This window comes from Myotis brandtii, unplaced genomic scaffold (assembly GCF_000412655.1).
Source record: "Myotis brandtii unplaced genomic scaffold, ASM41265v1 scaffold436, whole genome shotgun sequence".
NCBI lineage: Eukaryota > Metazoa > Chordata > Mammalia > Chiroptera > Vespertilionidae > Myotis > Myotis brandtii.
Genome location: NW_005366679.1, coordinates 3,625,406 through 3,645,562, shown reverse-complemented (window position 1 = coordinate 3,645,562; position 20,157 = coordinate 3,625,406). Strand labels below are relative to the sequence as shown.

Sequence of the window (20,157 nt, the reverse complement as noted above, 5' to 3'; positions counted from 1 at the left end):
ATATATTTAAAAATATTGGCTTAAAAAGAAAAAGAATGAAACTCATGAACCAGTTTATTTTAGATGTCCTTGATGTTGTATAATATGACTTTTATGTTATATTCAGTGATGTTAGTAGTTTTTGTCAAATCAGCAAGAAACTTAAATATTTCTCCAAAGTATTTAAATAATTAACTCTTCTTCATTAAATGGATTATGAAATACTCTAAGAGCTCTTATTGAAAAAAGTATCTCTCTTAATTCATTTGCTTGTGATGTAACATGAAAAAGCATCATTACCATTTGTTTATGCCAGAATAATTTCTATTGCAGAAATTGCTTATTTTTATTGCTTTTATTCCATTAATTTTTGAAAATTCATGAACATCCAAAATTTTAGTCTGTAATTCCTTAATTGTGCTATTGAAGCATTCTAAAATGTCTTTCTAAATGGCAGTTATAACAGAGTATTCCCAACTCATCTTTCCCTTACAGCCCCAAATGCTTATGACTATTCCAATGGCATATTGATATCAGAAGTGTAAAAGAGGAGAAATCAGAGTAGAAAAAGACAGAATTTTTAACCAATTACTATCAAACTATCTTACTTTGCTGGGGGCCCTCCAAGAACCTTGAAAGGGGGTCCTGAGTAAGGGGTTCTGAAACTTAAACATTATTTCATTCACAGTAAATCTGCACGTTGTGATATCCTTAATTTTCTCTGTGAAATATGAGGCAAGACACAGAACTACTGAGAGATGCGTAGCACCGGGAAGTCTAAACAGAACAGTGAGGATTTAGAATAGTATTGGAGGGCCTGGTGTTTAACAATCTGTGCATTAGAATGAAGACTGAGGGCTTTAAGGATAATTAAATGAACAGAGGTAAAAGGAGTTGAAGTATAGTAAACTCCTCTAGGCAGAAACATCCTCTATGTAGAAACATTCTCTATGGAGAAGCATCTTCTATATCCTACACACACACACACACACACACACACACACACACAACACACACACGCACACACGCACACACACACAAGCACACAAGCACACACACGCACACACATACTAAAACTAATAAGTGGGTTCATCAAAGTCACATGCATACATGATCCACATGCAAAAATCATTTTTATGGCTGCATAACAGCAATCAATCCCGCCCCAAATTTAAGAAAACAATACCTTTCATAACCAGATGAAAGAGAACAAAACACCTAGAATAAATTTAGTAAAAGGAGTGCAGACTTGTATATTAAAAGTAAAACATTTCTCAGAGAACTAAAGATCTCAATAGAAAGACATACCATGTTCATGAATTAAGATTCAATATTTTTAAGATGAAAATTAAATTGATCATCAGAATCAATGCTATACCTATCAAAATCCTAGCATGCTACTTTGCTAGAATGAATAAGCTGATCCTAAAATGTATATGGAAGTGCAAGGGACCCATAATAGCCAAAACAATCTTAAAAACAAAGAAATTTGGAGGACTTATATTTCTTGATTTCAAAATTTACTAAAAACTACAGTATTCGCCGAGATCGGTTTGGCTCAGTGGATAGAGCGTCGGCCTGCGGACTGAAAGGTCCCTGGTTCGATTCCGGTCAAGGGCATGTACCTGGGTTGTGGGCACATCCCCAGTGGGAGATGTGCAGGAGGCAGCTGATCGATGTTTCTCTCTCATCGATGTTTCTAACTCTCTATCTCTCTCCCTTCCTCTCTGTAAAAAAATCAATAAAATATATTTAAAAAAAACACAAAAAAACTACAGTATTCAAGAGAGTGTGGTACTGACATAAGAACAGACATATAGATTAATGGAATAGAATAGAGTCCAGAAATAATTCCCTACATTTATAGTGCATTTATTTTAGGTAAAGGCACCAAGACAATTCAATAGGGAAAGAATAGTCTTTTAAACAAATGATGCTGGGACAATTGAACATCCACATGAAAAAAGATAATTTAGATCCTTGCCATACATCAGTCATAAAATGTAAGAGCTAAACTATAGAAGTGTCAGAAGAAACTACAGGAGAAAATCTTTGTGACCTTTGGTTAGTCAGAGTTCTCAGATACATTATCAAAAGCATAACCCATTAAAGAAAAACATTGATACATTTTATTTTATTAAAAATAACAACTTTTGCTCATCAAAATAAACTGTTACAAAAATGAAAACATGAACAATAGGCTGGGAGAAAATATTTGCAAATCATACTTCAAATAAAGGACTTCACCCAAAACATATAAAGAACTCTTACAATCCTATAATAAGAAAACAGACCATTGACAAACTAGGCAAAATATTTTAATGGATATTTCACCAAATAAATACGCAAATGGTTAATAAGCACAAGAAAAGGTGCTCACCATCATTGGTCATTTGGGAAACACAAACCAAAGCCACAATGAAATATCATGTCACACCCACTAGGATGGCTATAATAAAAAAGACAGACAATAAGATGTGTTGGAAAGAATTCAGAGGAACTATAATCCTCATTCCTTGTGGGACTATAAACTGGTGCAGCCACGTGGAAAATAGTTTGGCAGTTTCTTAGAAAGCTAAATTTAAATTTACCATATAATTCAGTAATGCCACACTTAGGGATTAACCCAAAAGAAATAAAACATACATCCAAAGACTTGTACGGTAGCATTATTCGTAAGTGTCAAGTGGGAAGAATCCAAAAGTCCACCAACTGGTAAATGGATGAGTAAAATGTGGTATATCCACACAATGGAAACTATTAACGCAATAAAAACAGAAACAAAGTGCTGATGCATGATACAACATGAATAACTCTCAAAAACATAGTGATAGAAGCCTGATGTAAAAGACCACATATGATATGATTCCACATATCTGGCATGTCCCCAAAAGTGCAAATTTATAGAAACAGGAAGAAGGTTGCCAAGACTGGTGGTAAGAGCAGAGACTAAATGCAAATGGCATGAAGATCTTTGTGGGTTGCACAACTCAGTAAGTTTACTAAAAATCATTGCATTGCCACTTAAAATGTGTGGATTTTATAGTATGCAATTAGGTCTCAATAAAGCTGCTTTTTAAAAAGTCAAGTGATTTAACTATGGGATTAAGACAAGAAAAAAAAGCCAAAAAATGGTTGGGAAAAATCAGAGAAAAATACTGGAAACCTTAATGAGCCCGAAGAGTTGACTTGAAAGTAAGAGAGCAATGAGGAGAGATTTTTGGGAACTGGCATGAAAAATTTCAAAGATGACAGAGTCTAAATAGTTTTGCAAATAAGAAAAATGACAAGTACTTTATATTTAAAACAATTTTTGAAAGATTAATAGTAGGAATCTTTTAAAAGTAAATATAGGTAACTTAGAAGACTTGTGCCAAAGCTATTGTAGAAGCCAAGCTTGAATACTGATCATCCTGATGGAAATGGCGAGTTGGGTTCAACTGCTGGCTCAATGCCAGATTTCTAGGAAACAGCAGAGAAGACAAAAACGGTCACCTGTTTTGTGAGTAGACTCATTTATTTATTCAAAGATTATTTATTGAGCATCATGCATGTGCAAGGCATTTATGAAAGGTAAATAGCCAGCAGGTTATCACCAGGTGGTGTATAAAAAATTATTAGCCCAGCCCTGGCTGGTGTGGCTTAGTTGGTTGGAGTGTTGCCCCATACACCAAAAGGTGGTGGGTTTAATTCCAAATCAGGGCACATACCCAGGTTGCAGGTTCAATCGGGGCACATGCAGGAGGCAACCAATCAATATTTCTCTCTCACATGGACGTTTCTCTCTGTCTCTCCCCCTTACTCTCTCTAAAATCAAATTTTTAAAAAATTATTAGCCCCCCACTTTAAGCAATAAAAAAAATTTAAAAAAACATAGATGTTGTATTATAGAATTGTACACCTGAAACCTACGTAATTTTATTAACCAATGTCACTCCAATAAATTCAATTAAAAATAAATAAAGAAAGAAATAAATAAAAATAAAAAGTCAAAAAAATTATTAGACCCCCAAATTTTTGAAAATAGAACAATGTTTCTGGCAATAAGTAGTAGATGAGAAAAAAAGAAAAAGAACCTAATGTTTAAAACATTCATCCAGCATATTTTTTAGTCATCCTGACCCTGTGTCTATTTGTAATGTTCACTTAACTTACTTTCCTTTTCTAAGAGCTAAAAAGTTACTCAATTTAAAAATTCATTCTTTCTAATATTCTCTATATATTCAATTCCCTTTTAGAGTTAGAAAAGAAAATGTACTTTAGAACACTGGATTTTAACTTTAGGTATCATAAACCTCCAAAGACTATATACAAGCAGAATTAATACCATTTATGTTGAAGATTTCTAAATTTAGCATTTTTATTACTATATTTAGAAAGTTTCACTATTCTATTATTTTTTTATGCCAGGAAATAAAACACACCAAGAAATACTGGTCAAAGGGAAAATGTATTATTTACTGTGTTTTCAATCTGAAAGTCAGTGCAAAATAAGAACAACGTGTTTGCCTGATTTAAATTTTAATTGTAAAACTATTCAGTTGTGATCATGGTAAAAAAAACAAAACAAAACAAAACAAAAAAACAAGTGAAGTTATTTCAATTTTTTTCAACCACACTGAATATAGAAACTATACTACTACATTGTGTTTGAATGTTTATAAAGTTAGTATTAAATGTTTCTTTTCAACCTTTATAATTTTCAATTAAGTAAAGATAATCTTACCTGAAGACTTGTGATTGTCTCTGTTTAATATTTAACTCATGTTGTAAATGATTCAATTCTTTCTGTAGTCTTTGAATTTCATTTTGCTGATTTTTTAACTGCATGCTTCCAGCTTGGATTCTAAAATATAAACAAACAACATCTATTACAAGCCTAAGTATTTCCTCATGCATACTTTCGTAAATTAATATTTAAATACACTTTAAATAAAAATAAATAAAAGAAGAAAACTGTGCATCTCTCTATATATTTAATAGGTGTATAGAAAAAGTATGGAGAGACACATATCAAACAGCCATTACCCCTGGGGAGGACAGTAAAACTGATGGGCAGTGGACAGACAAAGAACACTCAAGGGAGGTATAACTTTTACTATCTTTCTTTTGTACTGTTTGAATTTTTACAATGAACACATATTTTTACTTGAAATATCAAGTTAAATGTAACTAAAGAAATATAAACCTATTTTTATTCAAGTAAGACATAACTTAAAATGTCAATTATTAGATTAAAAGTTATAAGAAAAAAGTGATCCTTGACCTTTACCCCAATTCCTACTGCCCAAACCAACTACTTTCAACTTTCTTCCTGTTTATATTTACTTCTATAATTAAATACTATGCTTGTACTGTTATTTATTAATATTTCATTTTAGGTATTATCTAGTGAATTGCAATTTAGTTAATATATGGTTCTGCTACATATAACTGAGACCTGAATATGATGGCTTAAGATACAAGAGTGTATTATCTTGCATAAAACCAATGTACTGGTAGCCAGTCTAATGTTGATATGGTAGCTTTATAGTGCCATCAAGGCCTCAGGATCCTTCCAACTCTCTGTTCTACATCTTTGGTGCATGTAATTTATTTTCATAGACCATGATAATGGCAGAAATTCCATCAATTACTTTCCCATTCCAGACCACTGGCAGGAAGAGAATAATGGCTCACTCCGTGCCTTTTAAGGAGATTTCTGGAAGTAGCATTAAATACTTCTGCTAAACTTAGACACATGGCAATGCCTAGCTGCAAGTGAAGCTGGGAAATGTAGTTTTAACTGGGAAGATTAGTCCCCAAATATATATCCACAGTTCTATTACTAAGGAGCAAGGGAGAATGAATATTAGGGTAGGCAGCCAGGAGTCTCTACCACAATCCTAATGAAAGTTGACCTTCCTACACATATCTACACACCTACACTCCTGTACATACACACGCAGCATTCCTCTCCTCATCCTCCCAATACAGATCAATCTTTTATTCAGTAATTACATTATTCTTCACTAATGAGCCACATGTTATGCCATGATCACATTTCTTTTCTTGTACATGTTTTGTTGGCCCCTGTATTAAAGACCATCTCCTTTTCTTCTTTCTCAGTTCTCTGTGTACCTACCACTGATACTTCTTGTGAATCTGACAGGTCTGATTCTCTTCTCTCAGTACCTTGACAGCCAGTAGATAATCCTTCCATATCTTTTCTTTTCCAGAAGACAGCCTTCCTAGAGCTCTCCATTCCCCTGCTCTAGTCCGGGTTATGCTCTGGTTTGACTATGCAACTGTCATCAGAGGACTCCACTCCCGTATCATTTCAGGGACTCTTTCATGTGAGATCTGCATTCTGGTTCGAAAGTCTTCCTTCTTGGTTTACTCCTTTGAAGTGGAATAAGCCCTCCAGGATCGTTCTGTGCATTGGGAGATACATTTGAGACCTTGAATAACTGAAATTGTCTTTATCTTAGACTGGACACTTTGGCTGGATTTGGAATTAGAAATGAGAAAAATATTCTACTATATAAAATTAGGGCACGGTTCTACTGTTTCCTAACTTCCACTGCTGCTTCTGAAAAGTCCAATGACGTTTTAATTCTTGCTGCTCTGAATGATACATGGAAGGCCCTCCATATTCCACATCTACCTCGATTCAGAAGCTTTGAGATCTTTCTCTTTTACTTTGTACTGTAAATTTGATCACAATATATTCTCATGTTAGTCTTTTGCCATCCTCACTGTGTTGGGCACATGGTATTTGCTTTGAAAACTGATGTTCTTTAGTTCCAAGAATTTTCTGCTGGGATATATAATTCCCTTCTCCTCCATTTTCTCTGTTTTCTTTTTGGAGCATTTTTCTTTTGTTTTGGATGTGAGATCTCTTGGAAATATCTTCAGATTTTCTTAACCTTCCTTTATCATCTTACCAATTTTGACATTTTGTTCCACTTTCATTATTTTCCATCCTGCCTAAAAATTTTAATTTCAGCTATCATATTTTAATTACAATTCTTAGTAAGGTAAGGTTGCCATTTTACTACCCCTTGTTCTTATTTTGTGAGTACAATTTCTTGCCTTTTTGAATATACAGTATATTAAGTATAGTGTATAAAGTTTTCTGCAGCTCACCACATTGTTTTTTTCCTTTGTTTTGCTTTTGTCTTTCAAATCTAAGGCTTCCCTTAAAAATATGAAGATCCTTACTTAAATGAAAGACTTAAACCCATAAAACTCCTAGAAGAAAAAATAGACAGTAAACTCTGACATTTCTCTTAGCAATATTTTTTTCTGATATATCACAAACAAAAGAAGAACTAAACAAATGGAACTACATCAAACTAAAAAGTTGTTGCTCTGAATGATACATGGAAGGCCCTCCATATTCCACATCTACCTCGATTCAGAAGCTTTGAGATCTTTCTCTTTTACTTTGTACTGTAAATTTGATCACAACATATTCTCATGTTAGTCTTTTGCCATCCTCACTGTGCTGGGCACATGGTATTTGCTTTGAAAACGGATGTTCTTTAGTTCCAAGAATTTTCTGCTGGGATGTATAATTCCCTTCTCCTCCATTTTCTCTGTTTTCTTTTTGGAGCATTTTTCTTTTGTTTTGGATGTGAGATCTCTTGGAAATATCTTCAGATTTTCTTAACCTTCCTTTATCATCTTACCAATTTTGACATTTTGTTCCACTTTCATTATTTTCCATCCTGCCTAAAAATTTTAATTTCAGCTATCATATTTTAATTACAATTCTTAGTAAGGTAAGGTTGCCATTTTACTACCCCTTGTTTTTATTTTGTGAGTACAATTTCTTGCCTTTTTGAATATACAGTATATTAAGTATAGTGTATAAAGTTTTCTTCAGCTCACCACATTGTTTTTTTCCTTTGTTTTGCTTTTGTCTTTCAAATCTAAGGCTTCCCTTAAAAATATGAAGATCTTTACTTAAATGAAAGACTTAAACCCATAAAACTCCTAGAAGAAAAAATAGACAGTAAACTCTGACATTTCTCTTAGCAATATTTTTTTCTGATATATCACAAACAAAAGAAGAACTAAACAAATGGAACTACATCAAACTAAAAAGTTTTGCACAGTAAAGGAAACCATCAACAAAATGAAAAGAAGACCTAGTAAATGGGAGAAGATATTCGCCAGTGATAAGGGGTTAATATTCAAAATTTATAAAGAATTAATACCATTCAACATCTGAAAAACAAACAATCCAATTTAGAAATGGGCAGAGGACCTGAAAAGACACTTCTCCAAGAAGGACATACAATGGCCAATAGACATATGAAAATATGCTCAATATCACTAATCATCAGAGAAATGAAAACTAAAACCACAATGAGATATCACCTCACACCTGTCAGAATGGCTATCATTAATAAATTAACAAACAAGTGTTGATGAGGATGTGGAGGGGAAAAAAACCCTGTACACTGTTGGTGGGAATGCAGATTTGTGCAGCCACTGTGCAAAACAGAATGGAGGTTCCTTAAAAAGTTTAAAATGGAACTGCCTTAAAACCCAGCAATTCCACTTCAGGGTACATATTCAAAGAAACCAAACACATTAATTTGAAAAAATATATGCACCCCTATGTTCATTGCAGCATTTACAATAGCCAATATATGGGAGTAACCCAAGTGCCCACCAATAGACAAGTGGATTTGAAAAAGTGGTGGTACATACATAAAATGGAATTACTACTTGGTCACAAAAAAAAGAAATTTTACCATTTGTGACAACATGGATGAGCCTAGAAGATATTATGCTAAGTGAAATAAGTCAGACATAGAAAGACAAATACTATATGAACAAAGTTAACGAACAAACAAATTAAAACAGACTCATAGACACAGAGAACAGATTGATAGTTGCCAGAGGGGAGAGGGCCAGGTGAAAAAAAGTAAAGACATTAAGAAGCACAAATTGGTAGTTACAAAATAGTCACAGGGATGGAAAGCACAACATAGAAAATATAGTCAATAGTATTGTAATAGCTATGTAATAGCCAGGTGGGTACTTGAACTATCAGAGGATCACTTTGCAAATTATATGGTTGTCCAACCACTATGCTGCAGAGCTGAAACTAATATAAAATAATATTTAATGTCAACTGTAGCTGAAAAATGAAATTTTAAAGAATCAAAATAAAATTATAGCTGTAGAAAAAAGTCTGAAGATCTTTTGTTGTCTATTCATATTTATGAATGAAGCATTTAAAGGACAATTTATCCAGTTTCTATAAGGAATGTATAAAATCAAAGTTTAGGAAAATATATACAAGACAGATGCTTCAAAATGATGAAATATATGTTAATATTAATAAATAGCAAAACATTAAATGGGTCAACCCTTTCACTCTCATAAAATTTCCAATCCACCAAGAAAAATGATAATCATGAACTTTTGTATACCAAAACATACTTCAAAATATGTAAAGAAAAGTCCAATAAAAACAAATTAATAAAGATATATTAACACATTTCTCACAGAAATGGACAATGACATGACAAATAGTTAAAGATATTGAGGATTTGAATAACCTAATTAACAAGCTTGATGTAGGGATATAACTGGAACATATATCTAATAATTATTTTTTTTCTAAACAGATAATCATAAAAATTGATAATGCAATCAGCCACAATTGAAATTTTAATATGTTCTCAAAAAGAAAAAATATACATGTCCACATTCATTGCCCACAACAAAATTACATGAAAATTTTAAAACAAAAAGGTAGTAAAAATCTATATACATGGAAACTGAAACATATATCTAATAAACTTTGGGCCAAAGAGGAAATAAAAATGGAGATTATAAACTATTAAGCAATAAATGATAATGAAAACACTATATATTAAAGTATTCAGAGGAAAACATACCTTTAAATGCATTTATTTTTAAAAAATGAATGGATATTCTGAATGTCATGATCCAGGAGAAAGGTACAAATGGCAAAAACAATGCATGTTCAGAAGCAAGGCCACCCCAGTAGCAATGAGCATATCCACTGTCTACATCTTGGTTTCTAAATACCATTCTCCAATCAGAGAACCCAAGCCATAATTAGTGTCATTATAGGGTTGGCATGGGAAAAATTTAAGATGAACCTAGAATATTTTATGGTGCCAGGAAGTAAGGAAGAGCCCAAAGGAACACAGGGACATGTTGAAAGGATATAAGTGTCACCTGAGAGGGCTACTAATGGCCCAAACTGGAACAACTGCATAACAAAATAAATAACTATAGCATTGGATTATAACCCACAAAATAAAAGTGAATGAATTTATATGGATAGTAATAAATAACTAAATAGATAGATAAATGAAAGAGAAGGAACTGCTCTTTCTCACAGAGAAATTCCAATTAATAAATGTAGAAGAACTGAAAAAGAAAACCATCATTAGAAGAGCAAGTAATAACTAATGCAGGCAAAATCTACTGATATTTGCTTAAAAAATGGGCGAAAGTTTGAGGAGAAACAGAATATTTGAATATTCTCAAAGTATCTACCTCAAGATATTTATTAACTGAAAAGGGGAAAATAATAACTTAACAGTCGAAGAACCTGGCAAACACCACCTTAGACAAGTGATCAAGGTTAAAATCACCTGTAATAACACATACTGGCATCACCATCACATACATTCTGATATGGTACACTGAGATGGGCACATCATTTCTGTGGCGTTCTCACCAAAAATGAATAATCTCACTATGAGTAAACAACAGGCAAACCTGAATTAAGGGGTATTCCACAAAATAACTGACCAGTACTTCTCAAAAGCCTCAGGTCCTGAAAACAAAGAAAAAGTGAGGAACTGTCACAGATCAAAGATGACTAAGAAGATAGGAGCTCTAAAAACAATGTATGACTCCAGGTTCAATCCCAGACTGTAAAAAGAAATGTTAATGGCAAAACTGATAAAATCAAAGGAAGTATGTAGTTTAGTTGATAGTATTCTACTAGTTTTAATATTTTATTATTTATAACTGCACCATAATTATGTAAGGTGTTAACATTAGGGGAAGCTGAGACTATGGGAACTCTCTGTGCTATTTTTGTAACTTTCTATATGTCTAAAATTATTTTAAAATAAAAAGTTAAAAAAAACACTTGTACATATTCAATGAATGATATGTACATGTAAAATGTATCTGTAGTATAAATCGTGGTGTAAAAAGGTCGGTGTATTTTTAAATTTGGAAGCTATGCAATATTTTAATAGCAAAAATAAAAGGAAACAACCTTCATTAATACTGCAGTGACATTTAAAAATTCCCAAAGAATTTTTCTGACAAGATATCACATGCTTTTCATTTAATCATTCAAAGAGAATAAGGAAAAGTAATGTACTGGTATTTATTCAAAATTCAACTTATTGCCTGCCATACTCCAAGAAAATTATCAAATATTTTTCAACTACAAATTATTAAATCATATAAAAAATAACCATCGAAATATTCTTACAGTTAAGAACCCTACACTACTTTTGGCCAATTATTTCTGCTATTAGTATTTTCTAGGATTTATATTAAAATCCTGCACTGCCTTTAGGAAATGTAATGTTAATATTTTTCTTGTTAAAGATCAGCAAGGCCAAACCAAAAGATCCATGAAGGGAGCTGCTAAACAGTGTTTTCTCATAACAACAACCTGGCACATTGTCAAATCCATAGAGTCTGATGTAGCTCATCTTCAGTTGTCTATCAAGCTGCCCCCATCATGGCCTTCAAGAGCCATGGACAAAAATTACAGCTCGGGAAGTTCTTCCTCATGCCATTCCTCCACCAGGGTCTGGAAGACAGAAACTACATTATTTCTTTCAGATTTCTCCCCTCTCCAAAATATAGAACCTGAAACCTCCCCTGACGGCAAAGGCATAACTGGGAAGCCAGAGCCCCTGAAGACAGAGACTCCCCTATATATTCTGACCTTACAAGGCTCCAGTTTCCCACAAAGGGCTCTATTGAGAAACAGAAGCCAGCTAAGGAAGACGTCTTCAAAGTTTTTGGATGGCTCCTCCACTGCAAACGGGAAGCAATCACTAGTAGGCCCGAGGCACTTCAAACAAGCTGACCGTCAAACCAGGCTAAATCTTAGCAATAATTCTCTCCACTCAGAGTCTCATCTGAGTCATGCATTTATTCATTCATCAAAGAACTTCAGTTACTACCAAAAGCTGGTTGGTGGGTCAACCAACACTAAAGGTAAGTCCTGCAGGCATGCACAGAATTTGAGTACAGAGGTCTCAGTCAAGGAAGATGAATGGTAAAGGATGAGTTAGGGTCAGTGGGAAGCAGAGGAGGGCATAACAAGCAAGGGATTCTAGAAGAGCATTAGCCAAAGCACAGAAGCTTGAGAGAAGATGGCATTTTTCTGTTTAATTCTCAATGGTTCATGCAAAGTGACAAGAACTGAAGGCAAATGAGATTGTGTTGAGCCATGGTATGTATTTGCACTTTTCCCTCAGTGCTACGGAGCCCTGGAGGATTTGAAGTAGGAACCAGATTTGCATTTTAGGAAGATTGCTCCACCAGAAATTACCTAAGAAACTTCCACATTTGTGTCCCTGAGACCTCCCTCTCCCATCAGTCTGTTCTCCCACTGAGTCCCCTCCTTCAGAATGCTCCATTTATGGATGCTTTCATTGATTGAGAACATCAATTAGCTCCTCCCCTCCGCATTGCAGTGCTTATTCTATCTCACAGCTATGGCCATGATTTCCCCACTTGGTGACTCAACCTCTTGCCTTTCTTCTTCTGTCTTCCCCCCTGCTTGTTAGGACCAATTCTGACTTCAGGCCCAAGTTCAATAAGCTCCTGACCAACTCTCTGCACCAATTCATTCTTGTTGATTTTTTTACCCTCCTTTAATAAATAGGCTTATGTCTTTTTTTCAAAAAAAAAAATCTTGTATTCTATTGGTAACCCCACCTGAGATTAGATCCTTACTATTTTCTTTCTAGGCTAGGACCACAGCCTTGCAATTCAGCTTCTCTGTCACTAACTGAGTGATTAGACTTTTGTATCCTCCAACATGAGCTCTGCTATCCGTTGAGGTAAATGATTAGTGCTTTGCCTTAACTTTTCTTGTTAATGACTTTCCCAGACATATCAACCCTCTTGAAATTTCAAAAGGTGTGTGTACGGGTGGGGGTGGTAGTAAAAGACTATACTCATACAGAACATAAGGCTGAGGCTGTTTTCTTTAGCACCCGTCCTAGCCAATAGATGGGTATAATTCTAGGTTCCAGCCCCTTCCAGTAAGCAATGTACTTGTCATAAGAAATCAAGCCATGTTCAGTTGAGTTCAAGGAGGTGGTGAGTAAATTTATTCTAACATTTCTCTGATGATAACCTGGTTCCTCAAATTGATCATCACTGACATCTAATCTTATATTGCATGCCATAAAGCAATCACCTTTTGCTTCTGTCTTAATAACCTTTAAGACTTTCCTTCCTTTATCTAGATTAAAAAGATTCATAAATCTTTCAATTTTTCTATTTTTAGAAACTAAACAGTTTTGGGACTGTCTTGTAGTATTTATAATTTATTGAGTATAGAATTGTGTAACCCCCAAAGATAAATGTATATACTTTTTGCTTACCCTTAAGTAATCTTGGGTTGTACTCCCAAAACGAAAATTTTCCTGGAGTGTAGTAGTGTAAGCAAACACAAAGTTGCTTATCTAGCGTCCCATAAATACTTCAGTCCTCTTTGCTAAAAAGAAGCATTGCTTTTAGAAAATAACTGCCCATATCTAAGGTTGCTGCCTCTTTTCTCAACTACCCGTCTGTCAAAGTCATGCTGATCATGCTGAACTCAACTGACAGCAGAGAAGCCTCAGAGCTGCCTGGGAAAAGGAAAGCTGTAGTATTATAGTCTGATTGATTCCAAATATACAACAGAGAATTCCTGATAGAACTAAAGTTGAGCTAAATTTTGTCTACATTATGTCTGATGAAAATATTAATACCTATTTACAAGCATCAGAAAAAATACTTAAGTATGAATTATTTGTATTTTAAAATAATTAAAAATTATAATATTAGCTTTAGGAGTTTATTAAAGCAAATTCATTAAGTATTAAACCACACAGTGCTCTGTTGTCCTTTTTTATTAATTATATGTACTTAAATGAATTAAAACAGCATTTATATAATATTCTATCACTTAGATATTTACTCATTTAGATTGCTCTTGGCAAATAATGCTGAAATGTGAGGTCAAACTGCATATATTGGGTCAATTATGTTTTAATGTCTCAGATTTTACTTATCTTTATTTTGGCATTTAAATAAATAAATTAGGTCAGCATGCAATTTTATATGTTAGCATTTCATTGATATTACAATGTTATTTTTCAAGATCATATTTTCCCACAGTTAAGAAAACTTTTATAACAATGATAATGATAACAACAAAAATAATAATGAACTCTGCTGAGCATTTACCAAGTGACAGACACTGTGTTTAATAATTTAGATGAGCTGTCATATTTAAACATCACAAAATCCCTATGATGTAGATCAATTGTCAGCCCCATTTGACAGATGAGGGGATGGAGAAGCAGAGAGCTAAGCAAGCTGATTGGGGCCATGCAAACAGCAAGTGACAGAGCTGGGATTTGAACCCAGGCAGCCTGACTATTGTCTTGCTACTAATGTGCAGTTGACTGTACTTTGCTCTGCCTTTGTACTTTTGATTCTTTCTTTGCACATAATTTTAGAAGATGAATTTTTATTTGCATTTTGTACTTTGAATTCTGCCTTGATTAAATTGATACTTAACAGGGATTGACAGGAATTGAGGAGTGTGGAATGGCGTTACAAAGAAAGGGAATTGAGCAGCAGTTAAAAACCACAAATGTATGCACTGAAGAAAAGGTAAGCAGAAGATTAACTTTATGCCTATTTCCAAATATTTGTGTGTGCTGTTTAGCATCCCCTCGCAAAACTCAGAGGTTCACAGAGGGAAAGAGTTCAGTGGTAATTCTCACGAACCTTTGTTTTCATGGGCTTAAAATGTTTTCACAATCAGCCCCAGTTAGTCTCTGTCTTTCAGCATGGTAAGAATTTGGCATGCTGCTCCTTTCCTCCTGAGAGCGCAACCCGAATGCTTGCCAGAGCACTTAATATTCTAGCTTCCACAGCAAATCGCTTTCATCTCCTTCTAACTGCCTCCAAACTGACTTCAGATTCAGGCAAAACAGAGAAAGGCACTGAAGAACAGAAGCACAGGGGTGAATGTCGTTGCTATTTTTTTTTCCACTGAGATAAACAAAACATGCTTATAATTATGTGACACATAATTTTTATAGTATAATTCTTGCTGTCAACCCTAGAAAGCTCTCTAGTTGTCTTCCCTTCCACCATAGCATTGAATACCGGGCCGGTATTATGGTGTAAATGAGGTACTAAATGATTGGCTTTAACTCATGGGCAATTTTGAGTTTTATTTCATTGGCCAACTTTTATTTTTCCTTTAAAAGAGGATAGAAAATGGAGAAAATTATAATTTAATCTTCTAGATATAAAGATATGAGTGAGTAAAATATCTGGCCAAAGAAAACATTAATAAAGAAGTCTATGACTTTGCATTTACAAGAAAATAAACTTTCTTTTTCAGAAAAATAAGAGCTATAAGGTTATGGAAACAATTTATCAAAGGCATAAATGTAATATGCTATGTATTTCAACTCATATTCTAGTTACTTTTCATTAAATTTTTTAAAAAAAGAAAGGAAAACAGGCTTGTGTTTGGAATGTGATGATGTGACACTGGTGAGAAAGACCTAGAACACTGTTTATCCAGACTTTATCGTCTGACACAGAAGAACAATGGTGACACATATTCCCAAAAAATGTTGCTTTTAACAGACACAACACAAAATAAAGACAGGCTAAAAGCAAAAGGTTGGAAGAGAAATAAACGTAAGCAAAAGAAAAGGGGCAGCAGACATAGCACGTTTAATTAGTTGTCTCTTTCCCCAGATTAGCAGCCCCAAAATATGCTGGACACTCTTAGTAAGCATTTCAATCCTTTTATTTTTGTTTCTTTCTGTGCTTCTCCAAAATCTTCAGGCTTAATACCAGAGAAAGCCACTAGCTTAATTTTACAAAATTATTTATTTTGCAAAAATGAAATTACTAACAAAAGGATAAGTCTCCAACCTATGTATGGCTCTATAAGAGAGTGCTGTGGATTTGGCATTAGTTCTGCTTCCAGGCTTGAGTCTTAAATATTTTCTGCTATTAGAACTGGTCATAAACACTATCATCTCTCCCAACTGTACATTTGCACTTTAACAGAAGTGTTGGTCAACTGTTTTGTTTTACTTTATTTTCCTTTTCCTTATCTCAATCCTCTTTCCACTCCTAACTCTCCTAACTTCTTTGACCATCTCTTACGCAATCACATTCAACTGGATAGTTTCATCAGACACAGTGAAAAGCTACGTGAACTGAGACCACACGTTAGACAAAATTACATGTTGAAAACGTAAACATTCATTCCCTCCCCTGATTATATCATTATGTTCACTGTTATCATTATTGTATTTGCATGTTTAATGACAAAATATGGACTGAAGAACTCTCTTGAGTTTGTTAAAATAATAACATGAATGATAAAAAACATATATAAATAAATATTCAAATGTCTTTCTCAAGATATACAAAGTTAAGAAATAATATCATTCATGAATAAATGATGTCTTTCTCAAGATATACAAAGTTAAGAAATAATACCATTCATGAATAAATGAATGAATGAATGAGTTAACTTAAATGTTTATCTACAGAATTTTTTTAAATGATGGGGAGGGTCTAGAGTGGGGGAGGATCAGAAGCAAAACTCTTATCCCAGCAACTTAATACAAATTTATGCCCCATTTTTTATTTTAAAACTTTCTCATAGATACAAATGATTCTAAATTAGATCAAAAACAGAATTAAAACTCATATGATTACATGAGTTACTGTTTGTTTTCCCCTGAGCAATTACCAGGGGACAGTCATCAAAATACCACTAATGCAAAATGTATAAATTAATCATTCAAATATTTTTCAAAAGATAATTCGTAATTCACAGCTACATTCTGATGCCCACACAAAATATCTAAAAAACAATCCACAATATTAATGAATAGATGTTACTAAATATGAACTCTTGCTCCCTGTTTTTTTTAAAAATCAACCTGTTATATAATAATATAAAATTTGTGAAAAAAAATGTTCTCTGTACAGTATAAGTCTTTTGAACACAAAGGGTCCTGAAGGGAAAATAAGCTTTAAAAAATGTTTGTTAAACTCATCTACGTAATCATTGACACAACAAAAATGTATAATTATTGCAATGTGAATTTCTTTTTCCTCCTCCTCTGAGCCTTGATTATGTAAAAGCTAATACCACATTTAATATGCATCTCCCTTCTTCCCAGCTTCATTGCCACACTGCCCCTCCAGCTAGGGCAAGGAAAAGGTTAGACACCATTTTCCATTTCTCCTCTCTCTCTGTCTTTTTGCTTCCCTCAGGCACAGTGTCCCTAGGCATAGTGCCTGCTGGCTGGCAGCAGGTGAGCTACATCCCTCCTCTTCTGAGAGCAGATGATTACAAAGCCCAGGAGTAATCATACAGTGACAAAATTCAATATAAAAACTCATGTCCATTAATGGAAAAATGGAATATAAACTCCAGGAAATTATTATGATTCAGTATTTTAAATTATATTTGAATGATACACTTTCCAATGTGTCTTTGACATTCATCTAAAATCACACAGAAGCAAAGCCAGAATATCTTTCACAGCTCTCTAAGCACTTATCTGCGTACAAATATTAGAGGATTTAGCACGAGGGAGGTTGCCTGCTGAGAACAGAAACTGAAATGCCAGGAGGCATATTAAAAACCAGTGTAAATGATGCAATTCATGGCAGACAGCCATCTCTAGGCCTACATGCATTTATCGTTAATAGAAAACAGAGGTGGCAGCAAGAGATACACTATTCCACTTCTCCATTCTTGACATACATATCATTTATAATATAGAACAACACAGAAGCGTGATACCTTCCAGGAGATGTGTAAACATTCTTATGTTAATACAGTGGTAAAATCAAAATGAAATGTCATATGAAAACCTTGACTTCAAGATTCATTTCATGTTTCAATCACTCAGTATATTAGCAAACACCTACCATGTACCCATCATGGTGTGAGGTCCTATGAGTAATACAAGGGAAGATAAAGGCAGTTATTGTTCTCAAGGATTTTGATGCATTAAAAAAAACAAGACTTGCCCTGGCCAGTGTTACTCAGTGGTTAGAGCGCCGGCCTACACACTGAAGGGTCCTGGGTTTCATTCCTGGTCTAGGGCACATACCCCTGGTTGTGTGCAGGAGACAACCAGTTGATGTTTCGCTCTCTTTGTCTTTCCCTCCCTCCCTTACTACCCCTTCCCTCCCTCCCTCCTTCCCTCCTTGCCTTCCACTCTTGCTGAAAGCAATGGAAAAAATATCCTCAGATGAGAATAACAACAACAAATAAGACAAGACTTAAGAACAAACACCAACAAAAACACAAAATAAGACAGTACATACTTAACTGCTAAATGGTTTATTGAAAAATATAAATGCTATATAATATCAAAAAGATCATTATGGATTAGGGTAACTGGAGATAACATCATTTAAAAAAGGATCTTAAAGAATCAAAATAATCTAACCACAAAGGAAGAAACAGAATGGGATAATGGAGGGGAAAACCACATACAAACACAGTGAAATGAGAATGGCCTCAGGGAGTTTTATACTAACTCAAATCCATATAAAAATTATATGGGGTGGTGGACACACAAGCAATATACAGATAATGTATTACAAAATTGTACACCTCAAACCTATATAATTTTATTAAACTATGTCATTCCAATAAATTCAATAAAAGGTGAAATTAAATAAATAAAAATGAAGTCAAAGAAAAAAATGTTGCTGGGAGGAATAACTAAGATAATCTAAAAAGGAAGGTCATACAACTACAGCAACAGGAAAAAAATTAGATATGACCAACAAATTGTTTAACCATTAAACATTTTTGTAATTTATTGCTAAAAAGAAAGACTACAATAATTTGAAAAACTGTAAATGTAATTTGTCTCTGTTGGCATGGAATAGAGAAAGAATACTCTCAGGCCTGGCCACAACTCCGGCTGTGGCTCCGACTCTGAGGAGACAGCCAGAGTGAACTTGCTTCCAAGTTTTGGCAAACATTAAACAAATAATTCTAAGTATAAAGAACACGAAGAAATGGACATCAATGTCATGGAACCCCTGCAGGGTCAGAAAATACCTTTCAGAGGATGTAACATGTAAGCTAAGACCTGAAAAGGGCAGTAGGGAAAAGATGGTGGAAGGGTGAAGAGTCCCCAGTAGAAGATACAATAGTGCCTTTTAGGAACTGAAAAAAAAGTCTAAGGTGACTAAAACAAAAAGAGTGAGGATAACCAAGGGCCAGAGATCATACAGAATCTCAAACCATAAAGAGGATTTGGGACTTTATTCTTCTAAGAACAATGCAAACTATTGCAGGTAAAGTGGTGGAGTGTAACGATCAGATATGTATTTTGACACAATCACCTGGGTTGCAGAGTAAAGAATAAATTAGAAATAGGCAACAGGTCATTTAGGGTAGGTAGATGTTCAAACAGAGAATGAACCAGGATGATGTCTGTATGGATTGAGAGACATATGGATAGACTCAAAAATATCCCAGAAGAAGGTGACAAAATAGGAAAAATCAAGCATGGTGCCGAGGATTGATGATGTCATCATAATTACAGTTTATTATATAAGGAATTAAAATATTGTATTAAATTTACATATATATATATTTTAGAGGCCCGATGCACGAAATTCATGCAAGGGGCTCGGCCCCTGCTGCCATGGCTTCGTCAATAAGGATGTCCGGTCTAATTAGCCTATTAAGCTTTTAATATATCTATAATAATAAAAGCATAATAGGCTAATTAGACCGGACAGCTGAACAACCTTCCAGACGAAGCCACAATGGCCGGGGGCCAAGGCAGAGGTGGTTAGGGGCGATCAGGCAGGCAGATGAGTAGTTAGGGGTGATCAGGCAGGCAGGCAGAGTGGTTA

At 34.3% G+C, this 20,157-nt stretch overlaps 1 protein-coding gene across 1 annotated transcript in view; it reads right to left on the bottom strand.

The window, feature by feature from the left end:
* The window catches only part of LEKR1 (leucine, glutamate and lysine rich 1), a 120,077-nt gene that overhangs the window by 66,761 nt on the left and 33,159 nt on the right, over window positions 1–20,157 (bottom strand). Inside the window, exon 5 of the mRNA XM_014546239.1 lies at window positions 4,706–4,825. Within this exon, the coding sequence (XP_014401725.1) occupies window positions 4,706–4,825 (120 nt within the window). The remainder of the gene's footprint in view (window positions 1–4,705; window positions 4,826–20,157) is intronic.